This window comes from Geotrypetes seraphini, chromosome 7 (assembly GCF_902459505.1).
Source record: "Geotrypetes seraphini chromosome 7, aGeoSer1.1, whole genome shotgun sequence".
Taxonomy (NCBI): Eukaryota; Metazoa; Chordata; class Amphibia; order Gymnophiona; family Dermophiidae; genus Geotrypetes; species Geotrypetes seraphini.
Window position 1 is genome coordinate 31081752 of NC_047090.1, and position 14055 is coordinate 31095806.

At 45.5% G+C, this 14055-nt stretch overlaps 1 protein-coding gene across 3 annotated transcripts in view; it reads right to left on the reverse strand.

Annotated features, from left to right (window-relative positions):
- PLEKHG7 (pleckstrin homology and RhoGEF domain containing G7) overlaps positions 1–14055 on the reverse strand; it is a 102018-nt gene that overhangs the window by 62868 nt on the left and 25095 nt on the right. For all 3 annotated transcript variants that reach the window (XM_033953503.1, XM_033953504.1, XM_033953501.1), the window contains exon 2: positions 3548–4226. In XM_033953503.1, coding sequence (XP_033809394.1) covers positions 3548–4207 — 660 coding nt within the window. In that variant the 5' untranslated portion in view covers positions 4208–4226. The remainder of the gene's footprint in view (positions 1–3547; positions 4227–14055) is intronic.

Sequence of the window (14055 nt, forward strand, 5' to 3'; positions counted from 1 at the left end):
TCAATTATGTCCCCTTTCAATCTCCTCTGCTCAAGGGAGAAGAGGCCCAGTTTCTCTAATCTCTCACTGTACGACAACTCCTCCAGCCCCTTAACCATTTTAGTTGCTCTTCTCTGGACCCTTTCGAGTAGTACTGTGTCCTTCTTCATGTATGGCGACCAGTGCTGGACTCAGTATTCCAGGTGAGGGCATACCTTGGCCTGGTACAGCGGCATGATAACCTTCTCCGATCTATTCATGATCCCCTTTTTAATCATTCCCAGCATTCTGTTTGCCCTTTTCGCCGCCGCCGCTTCGTATTGTGCGGATGGCTTCATCGACTTGTCGACCAGTACTCCCAAGTCTCTTTCCTGGGGGGTCTCTCCAAGTACTGCACCGGACATTCTGTATTCGTGTATAAGATTTTTGTTACCGACATGCATCACCTTACACTTATCCATGTTAAACCTCATTTGCCATGTCGCGGCCCATTTCTCGAGCGTGTTTATGTCACGTTGCAAGTCTTCGCAATCCTCCTGCATCTTCACTACTCTGAATAACTTCGTATCATCTGCAAATTTAATCACCTCACTCGTCGTACCAGTTTCCAGGTCGTTTATAAATATGTTGAGCTGTGCAGTCCCATTGCCGACACCGACACCAACTCCCTCCCCCATATCTTCTATCCTACCTGTCAATCTTTTCCCCACCCTTCACAATTGTCTCAATTACATCCATTTCTTTCATATCTTTTATTAGTCCCCACCAGTTCTTCCCCACCATCTTCTGTGCTGGTCTCAATAATGGTTTAATTGCCATCGTTCGGCCAGTAGGTTGATCCAGGCATCAACCGCCCTCTTATTAAAGAAATATTTCCTCTATAATTTCCTTCCTTCTCCATTAGGACCTCCTTATCCTTGAATTTCCTCATGTATAGAAGATTTCACCTTTTGCTACTATTGAAGACGGTCAAATATTTGAACAGGTATATCATGATCCTCTATCTAGCCTTTCCTATAGAAAGTACTTTATTAGCATTCTGGGCCAGATTCTATAAACAGCACATAAATTTTAGGTGCCTAGGAACGCAGCGCATAGCCCTTGTCAATCTTAATTTAGCGCCATTTATAGAATCACGCCTAGCAGCGCCTAAAATGTTCTTAGGCGCCTGAACCTTAGGGGCTCACTATTTATGCCAGAGTTTTCTTGGCCTTAATACCGGCGGCTAAGTCCAGTTTAGGCACCTACATGCAAAATACACCCGGGACCCACCCACAATCCATCCCCTAACCACCCACACTTTCTTGTGGGTGCCTTGGACTAAGCGCCTACCTGAAAGTCATAAGTGTCTTCCGAGTTAAGTGCTTACTACACAATTAGTGTAAATCTTGCCAATTACGAGCTGCTACTTGTTCATTATCGGCACCGATTAAGCTTTTTTTCATAATCAGGTTAGGCGTCCAGATCAGCTAGGAGTACCCATCTAGATGCCTAACTTTAGGCATCTTTAATAGAATCTGGGCCCTTAAGCATTAGTTTATAAGTCTTATGTTGTAGACCCTCCATCACTATGGTAACCCTCTTCTGATTCACCTCAATTTGCTCAGCATTTCTGTGAAGATAAGGCCTCCAGAACTGAACAAAGCATTAAAGGTGAAGTCTTGCAAATCATCCATACAGAAGGATGGTCCTTAAAGGACCCACGGCAACAAGAGGGCATCCGTTGAAAAATCAGGGGTGGGAAATATCATGGCGACACCAGAAAATATTTCTTCACCGAAAGGGTGGTTGATCGCTGGAATAATCTTCCACAACAGGTAATTGAGGCCAGCAGCATGCCAGATTTTAAGAAAAGATGGGATTGGCATGTGGGATCTCTTCATGGAGGTAGTTGGGGGTGGGCCATTAGTGTGGTCAGACTAGATGGGCCGTGGCCCTTTTCTGCTGTCATGTTCTATGTTTCTATGTTTCTAAGTGACAACATTACCCCATTTTTCCTGCTAATAATACATTTTCTTATGCAACCAAGCATACTGTTAGCTTTTCTGGTTGCTTTATTAAATTGACTAGCTCAAAGTCATTTGAAATGATTACGCATACATCTACCTCCCCAAGCTGCCTTTCTTGGCCACCTAATTGATACATGGCCAATAGATATTTGTATAACTTTCTATATGTTTCCCATTGATGTACAGTCAAATCTTGGATAGCGAGTAACGTGGTTTACGAGCGTTTTGCAGGACGAGCAAAACATTTTCTTAAATTTTAACTTGATCAACGAGCATTGTCTTGCAGTACAAACACATATACCTGCGTCACATCAAATACGCACACTATAAGCACGTCGCATCATTGATTGCGTCTGACCATAGTACATGCACTCGCAGTTCAAGCGTGCACAACATACGCACATTATTATTATTATTATTCTAGATTTATTTATATCCCGTCATACCTTTTCAGTTCAAGACGGTATACTGTATTGCAGCGAACAAAAGTGATTGCAAGGTGCAGGTAGGGCTATAAGTACTGGTTTGTAGCTAGTACATGAGTATTGGGTTATGACTGCATAGGTTTGGGTGGGAAAGGAGAGGGGAAGGGAGCGGGAAGAAGGAGAAGTTGGGGGAGAGTTAGTCAGGTTATGGAAGGTAGGGGAATTCAAACATCTCATGCTGAGCGCAGCTGAACGTAATAAAAGCATCACGCCCAATTTACCCGCAGTGTAGCGACTGTTCGAAAAGAGTGAGATCTTGCAATACAAGTACGTACAGTACTGTATTTTCTATTAAAGATTTGGGGATGTGGAACGAATTGTCCGCGCTTCCATTATTTCCTATGGGGAAATTTGCTTTGCTATACGAGCGCTTTGGATTACGAGCATGCTTCCGGAACGAATTATGCTTGCAAACCAAGGTACCACTGTATATTGGAATGGTTGATAAGGAAGAATGCTTTAAAGGGGTTCCAATCCCAGTTGATGTGTAGGTATTATAAACGCATACTGGTGGAATGGTGATTGCTTTATGATATTCTAATGTCATAAGCCACTGTGAACACATTTGGAATCAGGGCAGGATTAACCAATAGGCCCAGTAGGCACGTGCCTAGGGCCCGAAATGGTCAGGGGGGTCCGATGAAGGAGGGCATCAACATTGTTTTTTCCAAACGGCGATGGGGCCCTCCAGCATCGATCGGCAACGTGGCCCTCCCCGATCGGCAACGCGGGCCCCCCCAATCAGCAACGTGGCTCCCCATCAATGGAAAGTAAGACAAGCAAGCAACGCAGGTAAGAAAGGCAACGGGAACTGTAATTTTGCAAGCGGTGCTGCTTGCCCAAAGCTTCCCTTTGGCGTAGCTTCCTGTTTCCGCCTGGGCGCATGTTGAGGTGGGGGCGGGGCAGGGGGGCCCTCGACGAATTAATCCCGCCCTGTTTGGAATGTGAATTTGGCTACATACAAGTATTCAATTAAATGTTAATTTTATCCATAATGAGTCTTTCAATGCAACTACTATTAATATGAATGTTGAGACAGATAATGCAGGGGGATCGCCTTTCTTCCAAAATTACCTGGTCGCAGTCATCCAGGGGGTTGATGACCTGCTCAGCATCTTTTTCTTGTGATGGCTTTCTCAGGTGTCCGTGCTCTGAACAGCTTGAAGATCTTTCATCGAGAACAGCGTCGCTATCGTGATTTGTATCCTTGTTATTAGAACATCTTGAAGAAGCACTAGCTTGCTCTTTCTCAGGTTCTATCTGCTCAGCTGTTGAAGTCATGCATAGGGGTGACGGCTGTGGCGGTAATGATAAATATTTTGGACTCCAGGGAGGGCTTTCCCAGCTCTGGCTGGCTGTCCTCGTCTCTGCAGTTTGGTGGAGCTGGTTTTCAAACCCTGCCTCACTAAAGAATTCCTGTAATGCTAAAGGTTGGGAAGCCGTATTTTTTCTTAACCTCCTCAAAGTTGGGGAAGTGGAAATTCTGCCAGCAGCCAGCCTGTCAAACTGAAAGGGTGTGTTGTACACCTCTAACTCTTCTGGTGGTATCTTCAACAGGAGGGGGGCCCCACTGAAGTCTTTCATTTTCACGGGTATGTTTGGAAGCCCCACTCTTTTAACATAGATTGACAAAGCCTTTGCGTCTGTTCCCTTTGAAAGAACACTTTCTGGCTGACCGCTGTCCAATGCGTCAGCCTCGTTTTCAGGCGGGTCATTTTTTCCATCCAAATCCATGATGTTTGAATCCCCTTATCTGTTTCAAAACAAAGTCATGAACATGGTGTTAGAGACATCGATTCTCTAATTATTTAGGTGTTAATCAATAAACAGTTTATGCCTAATGAATCGTAATGCTCACAGAAGCTATTAGTGGCCCTGATAACTGAACCATTCTATTTAGAAATGGATAGTATAGTTAATACGCCACAAGAAAAGAATCATTTAATGTTTTATATTATCTCTTTAGGACAGGGGTAGGGAACTCCGGTCCTCGAGAGCCGTATTCCAGTCGGGCTTTCAGGATTTCCCCAATGAATATGCATTGAAAGCAGTGCATGCAAATAGATCTCATGCATATTCATTGAGGAAATCCTGAAAACCCACTGGAATACGGCTCTCGAGGACCGGAGTTCCCTACCCCTGCTTTAGGATGTAGCATTGTGTGAAGTTTATTTGGGAGAGAGAGAAATGGATTGTGAGCCCGCCGGGACAGATAGGGAAAATGCTTGAGTACTTGATTGTAGAACCGCTTAGATCAGTGGTTCCCAACCCTGTCCTGGAGGACCACCAGGCCAATTGGGTTTTCAGGCTAGCCCTAATGAATATGCATGAAGCAAATTTGCATGCCTATCACTTCCATCATATGCAAATCTCTCTCATGCATATTCATTAGGGCTAGCCTGAAAACCCGATTGGCCTGGTGTTCCTCCAGGACAGGGTTGGGAATCACTGGCTTAGATAACCTTGATAGGCGGTATATGAAAACCTAATAAACTTGAAACTTGGTTCCTTTTTAAGCAATAGTAATATTTTAAATAGAGATTACAGAGCAATTGTATAAATTGGTGCCTCAGTCTAGGTACCCAAATGCCATACCCCAAGGCCCAGATTGTAAAAAAGACCCCTAAAGTTAGCCACTTAGATTGGCATGCTTAGCCGATGTAAGTGCCTAACTTACTTCCCCTTTTTACAAAACCATATTGGGCTTTTTTTGTCACCGGCCGCGGCGATATTAGCTCCGACGCTCATAGAATTCCTATGAGCGTCGGCGCTAATCCCGCCACTGCCGGAAATTAAAAAGCCTAACGCGGCTTCCTAAAAGGAGGTGGGGGGTGTTAATTATTTTAAAAGCTTAATCGACGCTGATTAACAAGCAATTGCCACCTCATAATTTTTCTTAAATGAAAATTAATTGGATGGTAGGCATCTATCTTGGCAAGCGCCCATCGCTTTCAGGTAGGCACGTAGTCCAAGGTGCCTTCCAGAAAGCATGCCTGGTTGGGGGCAGATCATGGACATGTTTTAGCATGTAGATACCTGTTTTGGGGCATAGATCGGGCCAGGAGGGTCCCCTTCACAGACACAAGTTCACTGCCCCGGCAAGTCCCTGCCGTGAAGAGACACAGCAGCTGGGGACTTTTACAAGCAGGCAATTATTCTCTCCTGCTCTCTGCTGCCCCGCTTTAAAACCACGGGCTCGCACTGCGGGGAAGGGCAGCAGAGAGCAGGAGAGTCGGGGGCGGCAAGAGCAGAGCTTGGCTGGAAGGGGCAGAGAGCAGAGCGGCAGAGATGGGCTGCAAGGCTGGGATTTCAGGCCAAAGACAGTGGGAAAGGACGTTTCCGACTGGTCCCCAGCCCAGTTGGTTCCCAAGATTTCTTAAGTGAATCGCGTCCCTGCCTACTTTGCATGCCGCTCCCCCTCATTTGCATGCACGGATCGGAATTGGATCGGCACAGAGGTAAGTGAATCGGGCCAGAGTAAAATCGGGTCAATCAGGGGTTGCAAACCGATCAGTACACAGTCACTTTGCTTAGTTGAATCTAGCCCCTAGTCACCTTTATTTAGACCAAGAAAACTCTGACATAAATAGGGGGTACCCGAGGTTCAGACGCCTGATGGCACCTAAGTCCACGTTATGTGTTGCTAGATGTGATTTTATAAACGGTGCTTAACTTAAGATTGATATGTGCTATACACTTCCTTGGGGGGCCTATGCTTTAGGTGCCATTTAAAGAATCCTGTCGTTAGTGCAATTCTATATTGGCATTTTGGTGCCAAGATTCCATTGTAGAATTAGTTTCAAGTCTATTTGATATACCACTTATCTCGAAGTCTAAGCGGTTAACAAATCAGTTTAAAAACATAAAATAAGGGTAAGAAAAAACGGAGACCACAAAAAACAACACGAGAAAAAAAAACTTGATACGTAAGATGGGAGGGTAATGTAAGTGGAACGGGTATCTTGTTATGCGGTTTATTTGAAAAAAGGTGCAGAGGTAACCCAATAAAATATACAGCGACACGAATTACACAGTATAATTGTGGCATAGACCCGACACGGGCCGTGTTTCGGTCGTGACAGCAATCTTCTTCCGGGGTCCGGAATTGCTATGAGCCACAAGCTTAAAAATGCGAAAACAATGTAAAAATTGTGTAAAGACAGACCATGTTTGTTGCGAACACAATTTCTACATTGTTTTCGCATTTTTAAGCTTGTGGCTCATAGCAATTCCGGACCCCGGAAGAAGATTGCTGTCACGACCGAAACACGGCCCGTGTCGGGTCTATGCCACAATTATACTGTGTAATTCGTGTCATTGTATATTTAATTGTGTTAACCTCTGCACCGTTTTTCAAATAAACCGCATAACAAGATACCCGTTCCACTTTCTTTTTCCATTTTTGCTTTGAATTTTTGCTCTTGTGGAACTATTTTGGTGGACTCTTTTTGTGCTTTCCTGCTAGGGCAGTGTCCCGCAAACTTTCTCAAGCCGTGGCGGCTCAAGGCATCTGGATGTGCATGGACGTCGCTGTGATGACATCACGCACCTGCGTGAAGGCCCTCCAGACGGATCCTAAGATGCCAACAGGGGGACCATCAGGGACAAGGGCCGGAGAGAAGGAGAGGCCTATCCTATAGGCAGTCAGCCAGCGCCTTTCCTCCTCCCCAGTGTGCCACGGCACACCTGAAATCTCAGGAGGCACACAGTTTGAGATACTAGGGTAATGAAATTACAATGTGAAAAAAAGAAGGATGACACACGGGGAGATAGGATAACGAAAAAGTGGACACTTATGTGTGAGAGGAAATGTCAGCTTATATCTCATAAGTGTCTTTGAACAGAAATGTTTCAGGATTTTATTTCAATTTGGACAGACAGTCTTCCTGTCTCAGATTAATAGGAAGGGCATTCCGTAAAGTTGGAGCCACAACCGACAATATGGTTTTACGCGCGGTGTCGTAAACGATTTGGCGGACTGATGGAATCGAAAGCAGGTTTTGTCGAGTGGATCAAAGTAATCTTGAAGTTGTGGAGGGAAGTAACAATCTAATCAATAAATGCCAGGTAATGCGCTAGGTTTATGTTTATTAAAAAATTTATATACCACGTATTTAGCCAAAAAGGATCCAAGCGGTTTACAATATATAATTCCAAACAATTTTGAAAAGAACTCCATTCAAAAATAGAAAAGGAAAGAAAAGAAGAAAATGGTGGGGGGATTTTATTACATAATATTCTATAATAATCAAATTTTCAATAATAAAAATTAAATAAGTAATACAAACTAAAAAAAATTTTTTTTATTAAAAATAAATTAAAGGTTGGCATTAACATCCCCCTGGGTACACATGGCGGCATCCGGAAGTTTCACCCCCTCCACATTTTGCCCTCAGGAACATTTTGTCCCGGAATTCTCACCCTACCCATTTCGTTCCCAGGATTCTTCACCCCCAACATTCATTGCTGCACTAAATTATTGTAATTTTTGTTCACTTGACCCAGAATTTTTGACCCAATCATATTAAGGCCATAATTAAATTTTATTTTTCATATCTTGGAGGGGGCAGGCTTTTATTTTTATATCTTGGAGGGAGGGGCATCAATGGTAGGCTTAAGTTGGCATGCCTAGGTGTACCAAGTGTCAAACATAATTCATGGGGTTCTACAAACTATGCATGTAACCGGGAGACCCACCCATGCCCACGTGTCCTAACACATGTATGTTCTCTTGCAGTTAGGTGCCATACAGTTAGGGCCAGATTCCGTATACTGCGGCCAAAGTTTCACAAGCAAATCTGTGCGCATTGCCAATTTCCGTGCACAACTTAATTAGATAACAAGCCAATCAGTGTTGATAATTGTTAATTAACATGCAATTATTGGCACTAATTAGTATTTATGCACACAACTTTGTAAGCATATTTTATAAAGTGGTGCGTGTAAATTCTAGTGTAAGGATCTCAAAAAGGGGTGTGGCCAGGGGAGGAGCATGGGCAGGTTGTGGGCAGTGGCGTAGAAAGGGATGGTCCGCCCCAGGCGCGGTCTTCCTAAAGGCCCCCTCCCCACTCCACTCCTTGCTGCGTGCGTGCACCCCTTGCCTTCCCCCACACTTTTTCACTTCCCTGGCACGAGATTGCTGCCCTCGTTGGCATCGGTGCTCTCTGATATCACTTCCGGAACCCACGCCTAGGAAGTGCCGTCAACGGGCGAGCCGACACCGACGTGGGCACGCTACTCACGCCGGAGAAGTTACAAAGGTATGGTGAAAGGAAAGAGGAACAGGGAAGAGGGGAGGGGCGACAATGCCCAGGGCACCGCTCACCCTTACTAAACCACTGGTTGTTAACAGTTCTAAAAGGTAGGTGCGCCGTTATAGAATACACCCAATCGTCACACAGCTTAGGTGCAGGCATTTAGGCATGATTTTCATGGGCAAAAATGCCTAAGCCTAAATGTTAGTCATGCGGACTAGTGCTACGCACGATTCTTTAAACTGTGCCTAACTCTGGCCGTGGTTTATAGAATTGCACTAAGTGTTGTCCTTTTGGGCCTCAACGGCTCCTTTGATGTGCACAAGTGGCACCTACCTCTAGGCTCAGAACCAAAGTGGAATTGTCCCAATCAACAAAAGTGTCCTTCAACTCATCTGATAGATCCAAATGCCTTTATTCATCCAGAGCCTCATAAATTCATCCAATGATTCAATGACCCGACATGCACATGTTTCGACCTCACCGGCCTGCCTCAGGAGTCTTGCGAGTCTTCGATGGGTGAATTTGAAAAAAACGTATGGCATACAGAGATACACGCACCCTCTAAATGCGGCTGCTAGGGTAAAAGTCGTAAAGCAGTGAAAGTTGCTGTGACAATGCTTTACGACTTTTACCCTAGCAGCCGCATTTAGAGGGTGCGTGTATCTCTGTATGCCATACGGTTTTTTCAAATTCACCCATCGAAGACTCGCAAGACTCCTGAGGCAGGCCGGTGAGGTCGAAACATGTGCATGTCGGGTCATTGAGTCATTGGATGAAATTATGAGGCTTTGGATGAATAAAGGCATTTGGATCTATCAGATGAGTTGAAGGACACTTTTGTTGATTGGGACAATTCCACTTTGGTTCTGTGCTTTTGAGTCTGTGGTTTTGTTTCCCCTGTTCTAGGCACCTCATTATAGACTTACCCCCTTAATGATAAAACCCTCCCTTTTACAAAGCCGCGCTGGCGGCCGACGCATGTTAAAATCCCCAAACCTTCTCTCTCCCTCAAGCCCTGAAGCACTAGAAGCGGCGGCAGTCCTGAGCAGCGAACCCCACCTCCCTTCCAACCCAAAGCGCCAGCGAGGCAGCGGTCCTGAGCCGCAAAGTCTCCCCTCCCTCGAGCCCTGAAGCAGCAGAAGCAGGTGGCGGTCCTGAACCGTGGACCCCCTCGCTCCCTTCCTTACCCGAAACGGCAGCCGGTCAAGCATGAGGCAGAGCTCAAAACAGGTTGCGTCACTTCCGACACATGCTCTCTCTCTCAGTATCAACAAAACAAACATAAGAACATAAGAATTGCCTCTGCCGGGTCAGACCAGGGGTCCATCGTGCCCAGCAGTCCGCTCCTGCGGCGGCCCTCCAGGTCCTTGACCTGTAAGATCCCTCCACCTTATACCCTGTCATCCCTTTCTCCTTCAAGAAGTCATCCAAGCCCTTTTTGAAACCCATTATTGTACTTTGTCCTATCACCTCACCTGGAAGCGCATTCCAGGTGTCCACCACCCTCTGAGTGAAGAAGTACTTCCGAGCATTCGTTTTGAATCTGTCTCCTCTCAGTTTTTCTGAGTGCCCTCTTGTTTTTGATGTCCCCGCTAGCCTGAAGAATCTATCCCTCTCCACCTTCTCTATACCTTTCATGATTTATAGGTCTCTAGCATGTCCCCTCTAAGTCACCGCTTTTCCAGGGTAAAGAGACCTAGTTTCTCCAGCCTTTCAGTATAAGCAAGGTTTTCCATGCCCTTAATCATTTTTGTTGCTCTTCTCTGGACCCTCTCGAGCATCACCATATCCTTCTTAAGGTGTGGCGACCAGTATTGGACGCAGTACTCCAGATGCGGGCGCACCATCGCTCGATACAGCGGCAGGATAACTTCCCTCATTCTGGTGGTGATGCCTTATTTGATAATATCCAACTTTTTGTTCGCCTTTTTTGAGGCCGCTGCACATTGTGCCGCTGGTTTCATCGTTGTGTCCACCAATGCCCCCAAGTCTTTTTCAAGGTTGCCTTCCCCCAATACCCTCCCTCCCATCGTATAGCTGTGCATCGGGTTCCCTTTCCCTATGTGCAAGACTTTACATTTCTCTACATTGAAGCTCATCTGCCATCTATTTGCCCACTCACCCAGCTTGTTCAGGTCACTCTGTAGATCTTTGCATTCCTCAATAGTTCTAACTCTACTGGAGAGTTTTGTGTCGTCCGCAAATTTTATAACTTCGCACTTCGTCCCTGTTTCCAGGTCATTAATGAATATATTGAACAGCAACGGTCCCAGCACTGACCCCTGTGGGACACCACTCATGACCCCTTTCCAGTCAGAGTAGTGTCCCTTTACTCCTACCCTCTGTTTCCTGTCTGCCAGCCAATTTTTGACCCATCTGTGCACGTCTCCTTCCACCCCGTGGCTCCACAGCTTCTTTAGTAGGCGCTCGTGGGGTACCTTGTCAAAAGCTTTTTGGAAATCCAGATATACGATGTCTATAGGGTCACCTTTGTCCACCTTTGAAACTGTGTCCTCTTTCCATGGAAGGATAACCTTCATCTTCTTGTCCCTTTGTCTATTGAAACACTCCGAATGAATTACTCTCCTCAATCAAAATCTTAGGTGTCGTCATTGATAACAAGCTTACCTATCGCCCACAAATTAGCGCCCTTGTTAAAAATCTATTTTTACAAACTAAGAATGATACGTTCATTAGCTTCTGTCCTAGATTCCCAATCACGTAATATTTGGATACATTCTTTAGTTATCTCAAAAATCGATTATTGCAACTCACTCTATAAAGGACTATGTCAAAAAGATATCAGTCGCCTTCAAATGATCCAAAACTCCGCCATAAAAATCATTCCAAATTCAAAAAAATATGACCACGTCACTCCTCTATTGAAAAACAGCACACTGGCTACCTACACCTAACCGGATCACATATAAACTTGCCCTCTTAACATTTAAAACACAAAAAAAACTAATGAACCCGCTTTTATAGACCGTCTTTTGATTTCATATGATCCACCAAGGGCTTTAAGATCCACTTCTCAACGAACTCTCCACGTCCCCTCGCTAAAAATTATCGGCACTCGTCGTGCCTCCACTTTCTCTGTCACAGCACCTATGATCCGTAACTCTCTTCCATTTTCCATCAGAGCAGAACATAATTTAGATAAATTTAAGAGTAGTCTAAAATGTTTCCTTTTTAAGGACGCATACGAGTAATTTTCTTGTTTCTATATGATTTTCATTCTAATTTTCCCTCCCTCCCCCTATGTCTAGTAAGATTAGGTCGGTTGTCTTGTCATGGCTTGTCGGTAACCTGGAGTTTGTCTTCCTTTTTAAAAAAATATTTTATTTAACTGTACAACGCTTCAAATTTTATGATTTGCGTTTAATCAGATTTGAATAAACTATGAAACTATGTCAGAAAAAAGTCCCTGCCGGAACTGGCCATGAGCAGCCTGTTTTGAGCGCTGTCTCCTGCTTAACGACTGCCGCTTTGGGTAGGGAAGGGAACGAGGGGTTTTGTGGCTTAGGACCACTGCCGTACTGGTGCTTCGGGGCAGGAGGGGGGGGAGGGGGGAATTGAGAACTGTGTTCGACAAGATTTCTTTTTTTATTTTTTAACTTTATTTAGTTTTTAATGCCAACAAAAAGTGCAATACAATTTACATACAAATAATAATAATCAAATAAGCACTTATAAACAATCAGAATCTATACAAAAGATAAAAATTCCCTCCCCCATCCATCATTACCATCAGGAATAATACCAAAACAAAAGATATACCCCCCTCCCGCTCCCACCTCCCCTGGATGTGTGGGTGCAATACAATGGAAAATAAAGATAAAGGGCAACTATAACAAATCTACAAAAGACGTCAATGGACCCCAAACCAATTTGAATATCTTATTACTAGTGTTTTAGCCTGTTACATTAACGGGTGCTAGGTGCCCTTTCCTACATCCTTAGTACCCCTTCCTACGTCCTTAGTGCCCCCAATGCCTCCTTCCCGTGTCCTTAGTGCCCCCAGAGCCTCTGTCCTGTGTCCTTAGTGACCTCAGTGCCTCCTATGTCCTCAGTGCCCCCAGTGCCTTCTTCCTATGTCCACCTCACTACCTTCCATAATTTGTCCCACCCCCACCCCGAAGCCAGCCTGCCTGCCTCCCTCCCTCCCATCCCCCTGTGCAGTAGAACCCTTGAACAGCATCTTTCCATTTCTACCGTCCATCCCCCCGTACAGTAGAAGCCGGCATTTTTCTATCCCTCCCTCCCATCCCCCTGTGCAGTAGAACCGTTGTGTCCCCCCCCCCCACCACTACCGCCACCGTGCAGCCAACCCCACTGGCCCTCCCACCGCGAGATGACATACAAACCTCCCGACTCCAGCAGCGTCCGTAGCACTGTAAACACGCTGCTTCGCGGCCTTCTACTGCCCGTGATTTCCTCTGCCGCGTCTCAGGGATGCGGCAGAGGAAATCAGGGCAGTAGAAGGCCGCAAAACAGCGTGTTTACAATGCTACGGATGCTGCTGGAGTCTGGAGGCTTTTGGTCATCTCGCGGTGGGAGGCTCGGATGGGGTGTCAACAGGGGTTCGGGTGCAGCGAGGAGGGGTGAGGGTGCGCCGATGAAGAACTTACTTACAATGATTGAGGGAGAAGCCACGCTGGGCGTGATGTGTAAGGGAGCCGGCAAGACCGCAGGGACCTTTGTATGCGCGCATGCGCACTCCTGCCGGCCACGGACCTACTGATCACAGATCAGGGATCACAGATCACGCAGGTAAGAGTACGCATGCGCGTTTAGCGTTTTATTATAGTAGATGCCCCAGCAAGTCATTTTCTCACACTTATAAGTTAAGCATAAGCTCGCCCACCAGAAAGGAAAACTAAGGCGCTCCCAATTCTTCCAATTGCAAGTAATCATTTGCATGGCTATCCCGGTCATAATTAGGAAAAGCCGGCAAGGTTTCTAACACACTCTCAATCAACCATAACAACAGTTATCTGGCATCCATCAATCCCCAGATAACTAAACCCCCCCCCCCCTTTATACAAAAGCACAGAGGAGGTTTTTAGTGCTCCGACACTCATAGAAACTCTATGACCATCGGAGCAATGCAAAGCATTCAACGTGCCCACCCGCCTTAAAAACCTCTTTCGTGTTTTTGTAAAAAGGGGTGGTGAAATTCTACTGTATATTAAATATTCTAGGTGCGGTACAGGCATAATCACACACTCTAACTTGCTCCCTCTTTTATGAAGCTGCGTTAGGAATTTTATCACCAGCCGTGGCGATAAACGCTCCTAGGAATTCTACGAGCGTTGGAGCATT